This window comes from Spermophilus citellus (genome assembly GCF_964194105.1).
Source record: "Spermophilus citellus genome assembly, chromosome: 2".
Classification (NCBI taxonomy): domain Eukaryota; kingdom Metazoa; phylum Chordata; class Mammalia; order Rodentia; family Sciuridae; genus Spermophilus; species Spermophilus citellus.
The window spans coordinates 200,136,377-200,152,603 of record NC_138183.1 but is presented as its reverse complement, the minus strand read 5'-3'; the positions used below and the strand labels follow the sequence as shown (position 1 = coordinate 200,152,603).

Here is a 16,227-nt window from a genome sequence, read left to right as displayed (position 1 = left end):
AGTTGTAGCTTTGTGGATTAGTCTCTGTGTCCTCTATTCTGTACCATTGGTCCACCTGCCTGTTCTGGTACCAGTACCATGCTGTTTTTATTACTAATGCTCTGTAATATAGTTTGAAATCTGGTATCGCTATACCACCTGATTCACACTTCCTGCTTAGAATTGTTTTTGCTATTCTGGGCCTTTTATTTTTCCATATGAATTTCACGATTGCTTTATCTATTTCTACAAGAAATGCCATTGGGATTTTGATTGGCATTGCATTAAACCTATAGAGAACTTTTGGTAATATCGCCATTTTGATGATGTTAGTTCTGCCTATCCATGAACAAGGTATATTTTTCCATCTTCTAAGATCCTCTTCTATTTCTCTCTTTAGGGTTCTGTAGTTTTCATTGTATAGGTCTTTCACCTCTTTTGTTAGGTTGATTCCCAAGTATTTTATTTTTTTGAGGATATTGTGAATGGAGTATTTTTCCTCATTTCCGTTTCAGAAGTGTTGTCGCTGATATACAGAAATGCCTTTGATTTATATGTGTTGATTTTATATGCTGCCACTTTGCTGAATTCATTTACTAGTTCTAGTAGTTTTTTTGTAGACCCTTTTGGGTCTTCTAGGTATATAATCATGTCATCCGCAAATAGTGATAATTTAAGTTCTTCTTTTCCTATTTTTATGCCTTTAATTTCTTTCATCTGTCTAATTGCTCTGGCCAGTGTTTCGAGAACTATATTGAATAGAAGTGGTGATAGGGGGCATCCCTGTCTTGTTCCAGATTTTAGAAGGAATGCCTTCAATTTTTCTCCATTCAGAATGATGCTAGCCTGAGGCTTAGCATAGATAGCTTTTACAATGTCGAGGTAAGTTCCTGTTATCCCTAGTTTTTCTAATGTTTTGAACATAAAGGCATGCTGTACTTTGTCAAATGCTTTTTCTGCATCTATTGAGATGATCATATGGTTCTTATCTTTAAGTCTATTGATGTGGTGAATAACATTTATTGATTTCCGTATATTGAACCATCCTTGCATCCCAGGGATGAATCCTACTTGATCATGGTGCACAATTTTTTTGATGTGCCTTTGTATCTGATTCGCCAGAATTTTATTGAGGATTTTTGCATCTAGGTTCATCAGAGATATTGGTCTGTAGTTTTCTTTCTTTGAGGTGTCTTTGTCTGGTTTCGGAATCAGGGTGATGTTGGCCTCATAGAATGAATTTGGCAGAGCTCCCTCTTTTTCTATTTCCTGAAATATCTTTAAAAGTATTGGTATTAATTCTTCTTTAAAGGTTTTGTAATACTCCGCTGTATACCCATCCGGTCCTGGGCTTTTTTTGGTTGGAAGTCTTTTGATTGCTTCTTCTATTTCATCTATTGATATTGGTCTGTTTAAGTTGTGAGTTTCCTCCTGACTCAGTCTGGGCAAATCATATGACTTAAGGAATTTATTGATGTCTTCACTATCTTCTATTTTATTGGAATATAGGTTTTCAAAATAATTTCTAATTGTCTTCTGTATTTCTGTAGCGTCTGTTGTAATATTGACTTTTTCATCCCATATGTTAGTAATTTGAATTCTCTCTCCTCTTCGTTAGTATGGCTAGGGGTCTGTCGATCTTATTTATTTTTTCAAAGAACCAACTTTTTGTTTTGTTAATTTTTTCAATAGTTTCTTTTGTTTCAATTTCATTGATTTCTGCTCTGATTTTAATTAATTCTTGCCTTCTGCTACATTTGCTGTTGTTTTGCTCTTCCTTTTCTAGGGCTTTGAGATGAAGTGTGAGCTCATTTATTTGTTGGTTTTTCCTTTTTTTGAGGAATGACCTCCAGGGGATGAATTTCCCTCTTAAAACTGCTTTCATTGTGTCCCATAGATTCCGATATGTTGTGTCTGTATTTTCGTTTATCTCTAAGAATTTTTTGATTTCCTCCTTTATGTCTTCTGTAACCCATTGATCATTCAGTAACATATTGTTCATTGTCCATATGATGTAGGATTTTTCCTTCCTTCTTTTATCATTGATTTCCAGTTTCATTCCATTATGATCTGATAAAGTGCATGGTATTATCTCCACCCCTTTATATTTACTGAGGGTTGCCCTATGGCATAATATATGGTCTATTTTTGAGAAGGATCCATGTGCTGCTGAGAAAAAAGTATATCCATTTGATGATGGTTGATATATTCTATATATGTCAGTTAAGTCTAGGTTATTGATTGTGATATTGAGGTCAATAGTTTCTTTATTCAACTTTTGTTTGGAGGATCTGTCCAATGGTGAGAGAGGTGTGTTGAAGTCACCCATGATTATTGTGTTGTGGTCTATTTGATTCTTGAACTTGAGGAGAGTTTGTTTTATGAATGCCGCAGCGCCATTATTTGACGCATAAATATTGATAATTGTTATGTCTTGTTGGTGAATGGTTCCTTTTAACAGTATATAATGTCCTTCCTTATCCCTTTTGATTAACTTAGTCTTGAAGTCGATTTTATTCGATATGAGAATGGCCACCCCTGCTTGCTTACAAGGACCGTGTGCGTGGTATATTTTTTCCCAACCTTTTACCTTGAGCCTGTGTATGTCTTTTCCAATCAGATGTGTCTCCTGGAGGCAGCATATTGTTGGATTTGTTTTTTTAATCCATGTTACCAGCCTATGTCGCTTTATTGGAGAGTTTAAGCCATTAAAGTTTAGAGTTACTATTAATATATGGTTTGTACTTCCTGCCATGTTTGATTATTTATCTCTTTTTTTTCTTATTTAGTTTGTTTCTCCATGATTAGCTTTCCTTCTGTCCTCTGTCTTTACCGAGGCACTTCCCACTGATGGTTTTGGTTATTGTTTTTCATTTCTTCCTCGTGTAGAGTTTTGCTCAAGACGCTTTGCAATGCTGTTTTTCTGGCTACAAATTCTTTTAGCTTTTGTTTATCATGAAAGATTTTTATTTCGTTGTCGTATCTGAAGCTTAATTTTGCTGGATACAGAATTCTTGGTTGGCATCCATTGTCTTTCAATGTTTGAAATACGTTGTTCCAGGATCTTCTCGCTTTCAGCGTCTGTGATGAAAAATCCGTTGTTACCTTATTGGTTTACCCCTAAATGTAATCTGCGTCTTTTCTCTTGTAGCTTTTAATATTTTCTCTTTGTTCTGTATATTGGATAGCTTCATAACAATGTGTCTTGTCGTTGGTCTACTGTGATTTTGTGTGCTCGGTGTCCTGTATGCATCTACAATTTGTATATCTGTTTCCTTTTTTATTTCTGGAAAGTTTTCTGTAATTATTTCATTCAGCAAATTACTCATTCCCTTGGCATGAATCTCTGTGCCTTCCTCTATCCTGATGACTCGTAAGTTTGGTTTTTTTAAGTTATCTCAAATCTCTTGGATGTTTTTCTCGTGATTTTTTACCAGCCTATCTGAGTTGGCTAGAATCTTTTCAAGATGATATATTTTGTCTTCATTATCTGACGTTCTGGCTTCTACTTGCTCCACTCTGTTAGTGATACTCTCGATTGAGTTTTTAATTTGGTTTATCGTTTCCTTCATTTCTAGAATTATTGTTTGATTTTTTTTATAATCTCTATCTCCTGATAAAGATGCTTAACTTCTTCTTTTATCTGTTTATGTAATTCATTTTCAATGTGATCTTTAAGGTTCCTTTCCATCTGTCTAAAGTGTTCCTTGAGTTCTTTATATGGCCATTTTTCTGATGACTCCAGGTCCTCCTGAATATTTAGGCTGTCCTTCATTGTTTGTACTCCTTTTCTTCCTTGCTTTTTTATGCTCATGATACTTCTTGTTCTGTTTGACTGCTGAGTTACTGTTTACTCTTATAAATTTATTTGATGCTTGGGAGGAGAGGTATTAGAAGGGAAGGGAAGAAGTCACTAAAGAGAGTGAGTGTAGGCAGGTAGAATTCAAGAAAGGGGGAATAAGGAAATTGAAAAGAAATGAAAAGACAAAAGAAAAAAAGTGAAAAGAAAGAAAGAAAAAACAAAAAAATAAAAATTTAAAACAAAAAAAACTTATAATGATAATAAACAGATGGAAATTAAAGTTTAAAAAATAATAGTAATAATAATAGAATAAAAAGAATTAAAAAAATTGAAACCATTAATAAGAAAGTTGAAGAACAACAACAACAAACTTAGGGTCTGAGGGAGGCCAACAGAAAGGGTGTGCCCAGGCATCCATGGAAACAGGGCTCCCAGGAGCAGCAGACCTGGCGTGTAGCCAGTATTGTGGTGAGCGTCACAGGTGAGTGGGGCCTGGCTTGAGGAACCACAATAGAAAGCCCTAGGCACTCAGGATTGGAGACCCGCACAGTCTGGGAAGAAGAGCTGAGGCACAGTAATTGGTTCCCACCCATCAAGAAGAGAAGCCTGGCCCAGTTCCCACCTACTGGAAGAGAAGTTAATTGAGCTCTATGACTGCATTTATTATTATTTATTTATTTATTTATTTTAATGATTATTATTGGTATTTTTTTTTTAATTTTATTTTCACTTTTTGTTGTTGATGTTGTTTTTGTTCTTCAACTAGCATGATGTTTTTAATGTTCATCCACACTGTGGCTGCATTAGAACATCCTTTTATGTTTGATTATGTTCCATTGTATCAATGTACCACATATTATTTATGCATAAATTAATGGGCATTTGGGTTATATTCATCCTTTTGGCTACTATGAATACTACCTCTATGGACACTTGTGGATACATATTTTAACACTTATTTTCAATTTGGGGTGGTATACACATCTTGTTAGACTTCCTAGGCCATATTATAATCCACTATTAATCTTTTTTAAATTTTTATTATTAGTTGTTCAAAACATTACATAGCTCTTGACATATCATATTTCACACTTTGATTCAAGTGGGTTATGAACTCCCATTTTTACCCCGTATACAGATTGCAGAATCACATCGGTTACACATCCACGTTTTTACATACTGCCATACTAGTGTCTGTTGTATTCTGCTGCCTTTCCTATCCTCTACTATCCCCCTCCTCTCCCCTCCCCTCCCATCTTCTCTCTCTACCCCATCCACTGTAATTCATTTCTCTCCCTTGTTTTTTTCCTTTTCCCTCACTTTCTCTTATATGTAATTTTGTATAACAATGAGGGTCTCCTTCCATTTTCATGCAATTTCCCTTCTCTCTCCTTTTCCCTCCCACCTCTCATCCCTGTTTAATGTTAATCTTCTTCTAATGCTCTTCCTCCCCACTATTAATCTTTTTAAAAACTGCTAGACTGCTTTATATGATAGCTGCACCATTTCACATTCCTTCCAACAATGTATGGATTCTTACATGACACCAATAGCCAAAGGTTGGTTGGGAGGAGGAGAGAGAGAGAGAGATGAGATAGAGGACTTACCAAAATTAACCTTGTGCTTCAAAGCATATGATCAAGGAAATGAAAAGTCAATCCAAAGGATGGAAGAATATATTGATCTGATATATATCTAATATTGATTAAATGCACAGAATAAAAAATGAACTCTTACAACTCATTACCATAAAGACAAGCAACCCAGTTTAAAATGACCTAAAGAGATGAATGAAACAGTGAACGGAAAGACAATGGAGAAAACTGACACAAACAAAATTTAGCTTTATATAAAGCAACTGGACATCCACATCCAAAAGAATGAAATCAGAGCCCCATGTCACATGATTTATAAAAAATTACTTCAAATGGATTAATGACATAAATGTAACAGGTAAATTCCTTTCAAGGAAACATGGGCACCTGCTCATGTGCACATGCATGAGAGAGGGTGAAAATGAGAAAGAAATAGAAAAGCATATGAAGATCCAATAAATCACTGTAGGATGCTAACTAAGGTCAGTGAAGGAAGATCTGATGTTAGTATTGTTAACTCCCTCCAGCTGGTAATAGCCCAGACAAGGGCGTCATAGAGGGAGATGGAGAGTGGTAGCCCTTCCAGAAGCCAGGAGATACACTCTATGATTTGGACAGAAGAAAGAATAGGGGTTACTTGCTTCTTGGACCAGTTCTGGACACCATCTACTTAATCAGGACAGTCTCAGCAAGACCTCATGGGGAAGATCAAGTCCTCAGGCTTCAGAGCCCATAATCAGTGAAATGTTGGGCCTAGAGACATGCCCAAGAGGATTCATTAAAATCTAGTTTCCTGGAGTGGCATTTTCAGGGGAGGGCATGCCACCTGAGAGGAAGAGACTGCAATATGTCCCCCAGGACAAGGCCAGAGCTCACAATTGCCCCAGGGAGAATGGGGCTAGCCACTAGTGGGTCTCCTTTGAGTTACTCCTCCCGCATCTTTTACCCCAGTTCCTATGGTGCTTAACATTTTCATGAATCCCAACAAGAGAGGAATATATGAAGATATGAGTACAGGGACTCAAGATATGAGTACAGTCACTCCATGACTGTGAAGCACTTTCTCACAAGGAGAGTAGAGGGGAGCCATTCTGAGCGATATAGTTCCTCTCCTAGGATCCTGCCCAATATTCTCAGCTTCCTGTCTGCATCTGTCTCTTTCCCCAGGAAGTAGTGTCAATGATAGTGACCAGAAGAGTCCAGGTCCCAATCACGATCATACACATACCTATATCCCACCCTGCCAGAAGAACCACCTCCTCTTTCTTCATCGTCTTGACCTTTTGGAATCCACAAGTGAATCCCAGGATCCTAGCTGACGTCTAGCAGTGGTATTTTTCCCCAATTGAGGTAAGGGCTCTCTCTCTGTTTCTAGGCAGCAGACCCTCTAAGTCTTGAGAAACAGAATCAAGATGGTACATACTCTGCAGCTCAGATTCTCTAGTGCCTTAGGCTTTACAGCTCATTCACTCCTTTCTGTACAAGGTGACTGTAGGCACTTTGAATATGGGAACTTTTGCAATCATTTAGTGCCACTGGCCAGTACAGAGCCTCTAGAATTCCTGATTCTGGCTTCCCAATAATATTCTCAGTACTTACCATTGGTGCACCTGATTTCCTGGACTCTAGTAGTCTGATGAGGTCGCCCAAAGGAAAGCACCTTCAAAGAGGAATACCTAATATCAGTTGAAATTTTTCTTGAACATGCCACAGAAAACCAACTAAAGTTAGTAAAAAAGTTTAAATATACTGATCAATGACAGAGAAAAACTTATAAAAATATGCTTCTAAGCTTTAGCATTATCTGAATGGACTGACCATCTACAATGGTCCTCTATTCATCTCAGCCTCTGCTGACTGCTCTTGGTTTGAGGTACCTATACACCTCCAGCAATTTTCCAGAGAGAAAGTACTTCCTTTGTTGGTCCAGTTGGTGCTCCCTGGCCTTTCTCAAGTGAGAAACCAGTGAATGGAAAAGGAGAGAAAGCAAGAGTCCTGTAACACAGAGAGCTAGCATGTAGGTAGGAATCTGGAGGCCTGGTGACACCTCCATAACAAAACCCTGCTTTTTTTTTCTCCTCTTTGACATCTCTCCAAATACTGGCCCAGAGATTTGGAGAAACGTGCTCAATTATTTCTTTCCCTTTATTTCTCTATCCATTCATCATTTTATTCACCAAAATCAAGAGCATTTCAGGGGCTGGGGATGTGGCTCAAGCGGTAGCGCGCTCGCCTGGCATGCGTGCGGCCCGGGTTCGATCCTCAGCACCACATACCAACAAAGATGTTGTGTCTGCCGAGAACTAAAAAATAAATATTAAAAATTCTCTCTCTCTCTCTCTCTCTCTCTCTCTCTCTCTCTCTCTCTCACCCTGTCTCCTCTCTCACTCTCTCTTTAAAAAAAAAAAAAAAGAGCATTTCAATTCTCATAATTGCCAGGAACAGTGCCCAGAATTGTTCTTGAACATATTAATTTTTCCCCATATGTGGTATTCCAATCAACATTCCTCAGTTAGTCATGTACTTTTGGTTTCCTGAAGCAGCAGGAATATCATACACCACAATAAAGGGTGAGGCTTCACTTTAAGGAGTATTTCTCTGGAGGCCTCCTTGCCTAGCGTTTTTTTATGGCAAAAGTGCAGGAAGGACATCACTGTACCCGTACATCAGTGTCCTGACTTTTACAGCACTATCTGCTCTCTTTTTGTTATGCCCTAACTGTTTTTGACCTTGCCAATTTCTATTCATTCTCAACCTATAGTTTATATCCAACTTTGTTGGGGAAACCTTTTGTGAAATCTCCTTTATTTGTTTTGAAGTAAGTCATATTTTCCTTTATTGCCATTGGATGAGGCAGTTGTTTTTGTGATTAGTTTCACATCTATGCAATTATCCTAGCATCAAGTGTGGTACTGGATACATCAAAGGTCCTTAGCAAATACCCCTGCTGAGTGAATTAAAGGAGCTGGATTTTATGGTGTCTTGATGTCAAGTTTTTATGATCCCAATTCTGAGATAACAAGGGTGTTGACATAAAGAAAGATAGGAACCAGTGCACATATTACAAAGGAGAGGTGATAGATTTGTTGGAGAAATTTTCTCTTCTCTTCCAGTGTGTCTTTTATGTTCTCCACCTAACTGTTAAAGATCTGCATTCGTAAAGTGCATGCTGAGTGGATACCATCACCCCTCGCCAAAACATTCCTCCTCAGTCCCTTCCATTAGTAGTATCATATGGTTTCCAGATTCAGCAAGGCCAGCATCCTTCTATATGCTCCTATTATTTGTGAAGCAGAGAAATGTATTTTTTATGCTCAGAGTGCTTCTCTGAGTCCCAAGTAAAAGCAGAGCTTTGGGCCTTTCCTACAGGGCTTCCTCTTTAGTAACTCATTACTTTTATGATATCCCACAAAAACAAACAACTTCTATGTCTCTGTGAATCCTATAATTTTATTTTTTGTTTCCTCCTGAGTGAATATATAATCACTGACTTCAAATAGGTAGATGTCTTTTCCACTGTTCCTACTCATTTTCCTCCAAAATCTGCATCACTCTGACCATTCAACTAAGCCCAGAATTGTTATTCTCTAAAGCAGAGTCACTGTATCCCTATCAAGGAGGAGTGGATGGCTCAATTGAATAAGAATCAGGTGGCCCAAGAGCCCTGAAATCCTCCTAGTGGGGAAGGTGTCAAAAACCAGTGGGACCATAACATAAAGACAGACATCAGGTCAAGGGGAGAAGAAGGCAAACAGTTTTTATGAATAAAATTTTAAAAGTAGAATTGTATCCCCAAGTAGATTTTAAGCAAAAAAAAAAAACCCAGCTAGCTTTAAAGCACTTCCCAATGTTTTTGTTTATTATGAAGAGAGAGATGTTTTCATCTGTGTACAAAAATCTTTGTGCTTATTCTCTCACATATCTGTTTGGAGATAATTCTTAATAATTATCATCTTCTGACATGCATATTTTACATTTAGATGGAGGCATATCAAAATTCAATAAAAGTATTTAGAAATTCAGAATCCAGTGGGGGAAAATTTAGCTGAGAGAAGGAAAAGATGTTTCATAGAATTTCTATTGACCTCTGTCTAGTACATTGGTGTGGTCCAAAGGTAGGCTAACTTCCTCTGAGATTCCATCTTCTTCTTAGCAATTAATAGAGCCATGCAGAATGGAGCTCTGGAATTCCTCCTCCACCTGGGGAAGCAGCTTCATCTTGGTGGGGATTCTGAATGACAGCGGGGCTTCTGAATTGCTCTGTGCCATGATCACAATCCTGTACATGCTGGCTATAGCAAGCAATGGACTTCTGCTCTTGGTTATCACAATGGATGTCCGGCTCCATGCACCCATGTACCTCCTGCTCAGGCAGCTCTCTCTCGTGGACCTCCTGTTCACATCGGTTGTCACTCCCAAAACCCTCCTGGATTATCTTCGCAGAGAAAACAGCATCTCCTTTGGAGGCTGTGCCCTTCAGATGTTCCTGGCATTGACTCTGGGTGGTGCAGAGGACCTCTTACTGGCCTTCATGGCTTATGACAGGTATGTGGCCATTTGTCATCCTCTGAACTACATGATCTTCATGAAGCCAAGGGTCTGCTGGCTCATGGTGGCCACATCCTGGATCCTGGCATCCCTGAGTGCTTTAGGACACACCATGTATACAATGCATTTCCCTTTCTGCATGTCCTTGGAAATCAGACATTTGCTCTGTGAGATCCCACCTTTGCTGAAGTTGGCCTGTGCAGATACCTCCAGATATTTGCTCCTGGTTTATGTGACAGGTGTGACTTTCCTCTTGCTGCCCCTTTCTGCTATTGTTGCCTCCTACACACTAATTCTGTTCACTGTGCTCCACATGCCCTCCAATGAGGGAAGGAAGAAAGCCCTTGTCACCTGCTCTTCCCATCTGACTGTGGTTGGGATGTTCTATGGGGCTGCCACATTCATGTATGTCCTGCCCAGTTCCTTCCACAGTCCCAAACAAGACAACGTCATCTCTGTTTTCTACACAATTGTCACTCCAGCCCTGAACCCTCTCATCTATAGCCTGAGGAATAAGGAGGTCATGGGGGCCTTGAGGAGGGTTCTGGGAAAATATGTGCTGCCAGTACAGCGCACCCAGTAGAGAGGGCTCTTGGCTCTTGACTTGTCTCTTATTATTTTGTCTCCAAATGAAATTGCTATGTTCCTTCATTCTTGACTATCATACTCTGTCTGAGATGATACATACACATTTGAAAAATTTCCCTTTTTTTCTACTATGTAACTCTTGTGTATATGGAACTCAATCTGAATGCATTAGGCACTTATCACCCTGATTTTGAAACTTCATATGAAAAATAGACTAGGAAAAGGAAAAGCTTTGAATGGATGTCTTTGACACTTAGTAAGTCATCTTGGTAGTACCATGGCTACTTTGGTAGGTGTCATCTTGATACCTACCAAAGTAGCCATGGTAGGAGACTAACTTTCCATTTCAACATTGTGTAGCAGTAGGGACTTGGAATTGCTTTGGGACTGAGCAAACTCCAATGGCCTCTTAGCATTAAAAGACTGTTCCCTTTGAACTGGATTCTTAGATCATTAATACATAGAAGGTCCACAGAAGATATATTAGACATGCTGTTTATTAAGATGTTAGCAACTGGTAGAAAAGAGTAATAGAGATGTGACTGCATTTGCATTCCAGCCCTGAGGAGTCAGTCATGCTGACTTCATAAATAAAGGCATAAACCTAAGTTGGTGTAGTGGACGGGGCTAAGAAAAAAAGATCTTGGCATTTTAAGTTGAAAACTTTCAGACTCTCTTTGACTTTGGGAATATTTTTACAGTGCCTAAAATTGAAATTAAAGAAATTAATAAAATAGAATTGAAAGTAACCATTTTAACAGAAAGTTAGGGATATAATAACAGTAAGCAAATTCTGTTGTATATATTTCGTTTGAATTCTGTTAAATGCAAGTACACGTATGTGCTTTGGAGCATTGAAATGACTGCAAGGAGCTGATATCCTTAAAGTCAATGTATGTGATGTCTCTGTCCACAGGAAAGGAATTATAAAATATATAACTCACTTTCTAGCTTCCATAAATGCGCTTTCTTTTATCATACATTTTAGTAGTGTGGGAAGATTTATAAGAAAATGTAGAAACTTGAACTCGTTTTTTGTAAAAGCTCCAAAATACCATACCTATGTAAAGGTTATCAGGGTTAGGAACAGTGTTTATGAGAACTCAGAAGTTCTTGTTTTCTTTCCAAAAATAATCTTAAATTGTTTTATCTATTAAGCTAAACCATAAAATAAAGCCTAATGCTAATTAAGCCATAATATAAAACATAAAGGTAATTAAGCTAATTTTATGAAAAAATGCAGAAATTTAGAAAGAAACAAAAATCACCTCTAAAATTGTTTTGTTGTGTTTTTATTATGTGTACATGTATTTTACTGAATTTATATGTAAATGATAACTCCTTTCGTCATTTAAAATTTGGTAAATCTTCTTCCTTGATATGAGGGTATTTTTAATAGTAATGAGAGATAGAGAGGGGACCAGAGCACCTCAGTTTGAATCCCTGGCTCCTTTTTATCCTCAGTGGGCCATAGGATATTAAATTAAACCCTTTGTACCTCAGTGTGCTCAACTTAATAGTGGTTTTATTTAAGGGCCTGCTCTCTGATGTCTTTGGGTAGATGGAATAAGATAATAAATGTCAGGCATTGAGACCAAAGCCTGGTTAAATTTTGCTTAAAATGTGTTTGCTGTTCTATGGAAGAATAAAGTCTTCAAAACATTTAATCTTTAGTGTGTTATTTTTAAAGTAAACACTTGCACATTTTGTTCATTTTATTTTATCTGCAAATGTTTTATACATTTGTGGTGTTCAATATGATATCTTGATATTTGTATACATTGTGAAATTGCTAAATCAAGCTAATATATGTTTTACCTCACATACTTACATTTTTTGTGATAAGAACAGTTAAAATATACTTTCTCAGCAATTTTATTTTTTAATTTTTTTTTCTTAGCTTAAAATTTTGAATGGGTGATACAATCACATAGTGAAAGAACTAAACAGCATAAAATGTATATAGTGAAAAATCTCACCTGCATCCTATCCCGTATTGGCCTTTCCTTCCCCACCCCTTGGTAACCAGTTATTAGTTTTTTTTGTATCCTTCCAGGATTCATGCAAATACAAATAAATATAAAATTTCATTTTATCTATTATTATATACAGAAGTTAGCATATTATATGTATTGTTACACATCTTTCTGTTTTAACTAATGACTAAATACATTGGACATGTTTTCACATCAGTAAATTAATGAGCTGATTTGATTTTTTTTGGGGGAGAGTCATATTTTTTTTTATTGTTGGTCGTTCAAAACATTACATAGTTCTTAATATATCATATTTCACAGTTTGATTCAAGTGGGTTATGAACTCCCATTTTTACCCCGTATACAGATAGCTGTATCACATCAGTTACACTTCCATTGATTTACATATTGCCATTCTAGTGACTGATGTATTCTGCTGTCTATCCTATTCTCTACTATCCCCCTTCCCCTCCCCTACCCTCCCCTCCCCTTTTCTCTCTCTACCCCCTCTACTGTAAATCATTTCTTCCACTTGTATTATTTTTCTCTTACCCCTCCTTTCCTATTATATGTAATTTTGTGTAACCCTGAGGATCACCTTCCATTTCCATGCGATTTCCCTTCTCACTCCCTTTCCCTCCCACCTCTCATCCCTGTCTCAGCAATTTTAAACTACACAATATATTACTGTTGTTGCTACTACAATCACCATGATGTGCAATAGATTTCTTGAATTTCTCCCTCTTAACTTTAAGCTTTTATTCTTCGTCCAGCATCTCCCTGTTCCTTCACACACTAAATACTCCAAATTCCAGTAACTACCATTTTTTCCTTCCCTTTCTATGTCTGACTGTGTTATATTTTATATGTAAGTGAGTTCACATAGTACTTTTTTTTCGTGCCTAACATCTTACTTAACATTATGACCTCCAAGTTTATCTAGGTTGTTGGAAAGGACAAAATTTTCTTCTTTCCTAGGGTTGAATAATTCTCATTGTTTATTTACACCTGTTTTCCCTGATTTATCCATCCACTGATGAACATATTGTTTCCATATCTGGGTTTTTCAAATAATGTTGTAATGAACATAGGAGTGTGGATATCTCTTTGGAATACTGATTTTATGTCCTTTGGACATAAAATTTCATATCTCCAGTATGAAATTGCCAGATCATATAGGAATTCTATTTTTTTAATTTTCGGAGGAGCCTCCACACTGCTTTCCACAGTAGCTGCACCAATTTATATTTCCATCAGTAATGTGCAAAATTTCCCTTTCTCTACATTCTCACCACCAGTTATTATCTTTCATCTTTTTGAAATAGCTATGCTAAGATTGGTGGGAGGTTGTTATGGTTTGGATGTGAGGCATCTCCCAAAAGCTCATTTATGAGACAAGGCAAAGAAGGTACAGAGGAGAAATGATTGGGTTGTAAGAGTCTTCACCCAATCAGTGAAGATAGATAGGGATTAACGGAGGGGTAACTGAAGTGGTAAGATGTGGCTGAAGGAAGTGGGAATTGGGGCATGACTTTGGGGTGTATGTTTGGATCTGCCAAGTAGACACCTCTCTCTCTCTGCTTCCTGATAATCATGTGAACCCCTTTCCTCTGCCACACTCTTCCACCACGATCTTCAGCCTCATCTTGTGTCCCTAGAAATGGAACCAGCTGTTTGTGGACTGAGACCTCTGAAACCATGAGCCCTTAAATAAACTTTTTCTCCTGTACAATTGTGTTGGTCAGGTCCTTTCATTACAGTAGCAAAAAAATTGACTGAGACAGAGATGATATCTCATTGGGTTATTTGTATTTTTCAGTGATTTTAATGTTCAACATTTTTTTCATGGATCTATTAGCCATTGTATGTCTTATTTTAATAAATGTCTCCTCAGTTCCTTTGTTCATGTTTTACTTGGGTTGTTCACTTGATACTGAGTCCTTAGGATATTTTGGATATTAGCTCTTTTTAGATATATGGTTGGCAAATACTTTTATCCAGTCTGTATATAAGTTCATGTTGTTGGCAGAGACAATTTTACTTATTCCTTTTTGATTTGGGTGCATTTTATTTCTTTCTCTTGCCCTGTACTGTGGATAGGACTTCCAGTATTACATTGAATAGAAATCTCAAAACAGGGTATCCCTGTCTTATTCTTCAATGAAAAGGAAACACTGATTTTTCCTCATAGAGAATGATATTAAATAAAGGCTTATCTCATATGGCCTTTATCATTTTCCTTCTGTGTCCAATTCACTGAGAATATTTGTGAGGAAAATACATTGAATTTTGAAAATCTTTTAAAATGTTAGTTTCTAAGTGACAGCAGAACATATTACAATTTATATTACACATATAGAGCATAATTTTCATATCTCTGGTTGTATATAAAGTATATTCACACCAATTTGTGTCTTCATACATGCACTTTGGATAATGATATCTATCACAATCCACCATCATTAATAACCTCTAACCCCTCCCTGACCCTCCCACTCATCTGCCCCATCTAGAGGTTTTCTATTCCTCCCATGCTCCCCCTTCCTACCTGACTATAAATCAGTCTCCTTATATCAGAGAAAACATTTGGCATTTGTTTCTTTTAGGATTGGCTAACTTCACTAGCATTACCTTCTCCAACTCCATTCATTTATCTGAAAATTCCATGATTTTATGTGGGGAGCCATTCTAACACGTGATTGGGTGGCTCCCGTTAAGGGCCTGAGGCGCTTTGGCTGTGTCGAACCTTTCCCGACCCTTTCCTGATGAGAGAGCCCATCCGTGTGGGGGTGTGCCTGACCACTGACCCCGGGGACCCAATCACTGACCCTGACCTTGGAGTGCAGCCCCCCCTCAACCTTCATTGGATGGAATTCTCCCCTGAATCTCTTGTTCCCCAATAAAGGGCTACTCCCAGGCGTGTTCACTCTCTCTCTCTCCTGCTAGCCCTGAGTAATCCTCGCTGCCCTGCTGGGCGGTTAGAGGAGGGAACCAGAGAGGGGAGCCGTCTCGGACCTAGCAATATAAATAAGGTAACTGAGTCTGTGTGTTTTATTTCGATCTCTTCTAACTAACTTTATGCCTAGAACCTCATTAATGAAACCATTACGCAGGCGGCGTGGTAGAATTTTATTCTATTTTATTGTTGAGTAATATTTCATTGTGTATAAGTGCCACATTTTTTTTTTTTAAGAATTAAGAGACAGAGCTAAGAGCTAGGAAATAGTTTTATTTTATTTTTTTAAGAGTGAGAGAGGAGAGAGAGAGAGAGAGAGAGAGAATTTTTAATACTTATTTTTTTTTTAGTTCTCGGCGGACACAACATCTTTGTTGGTATGTGGTGCTGAGGATCGAACCCGGGCCGCACGCATGCCAGGCGAGCGCGCTACCGCTTGAGCCACATCCCCAGCCCAAGTGCCACATTTTTAATCCATTCATCTATTGAAGGGCATCTAGTTTGTTTCCAGAGTTTAGCTATTGTGAATTGTGCTGCTATAAACATTGATGTGGCTGTCTCTGTAGTATGCTGTTTTTAAGGTCTTTGGGTATATACCGAGGAGAAGGAGAGCTGGGTCAAATGGTGGTTCCATTCTCAGTTTTCCAAGGAATCTCCATTCTGCCTTCCATATTGGCTGCACCCACCATCAATGTATGAGTGTATATTTTTCCCCACATTTTCGCCAACATTTATTGTTGTTTGTCTTCATAATAGCTGCCATTCTGACAGGAGTGAGATGAA

General features: G+C 37.9%; 1 protein-coding gene across 1 annotated transcript in view; it reads left to right on the top strand.

Annotated features, from left to right (window-relative positions):
- LOC308641752 (olfactory receptor 2AG2-like) overlaps positions 1 to 10,507 on the top strand; it is a gene marked incomplete at both ends in the record, with an annotated part of 47,688 nt that extends 37,181 nt beyond the window's left edge. Inside the window, one exon of the mRNA XM_081280362.1 lies at positions 9,675 to 10,507. Within this exon, the coding sequence (XP_081136488.1) occupies positions 9,675 to 10,507 (833 nt within the window). The remainder of the gene's footprint in view (positions 1 to 9,674) is intronic.
- Between the last annotated feature and the right edge of the window lie 5,720 nt (positions 10,508 to 16,227).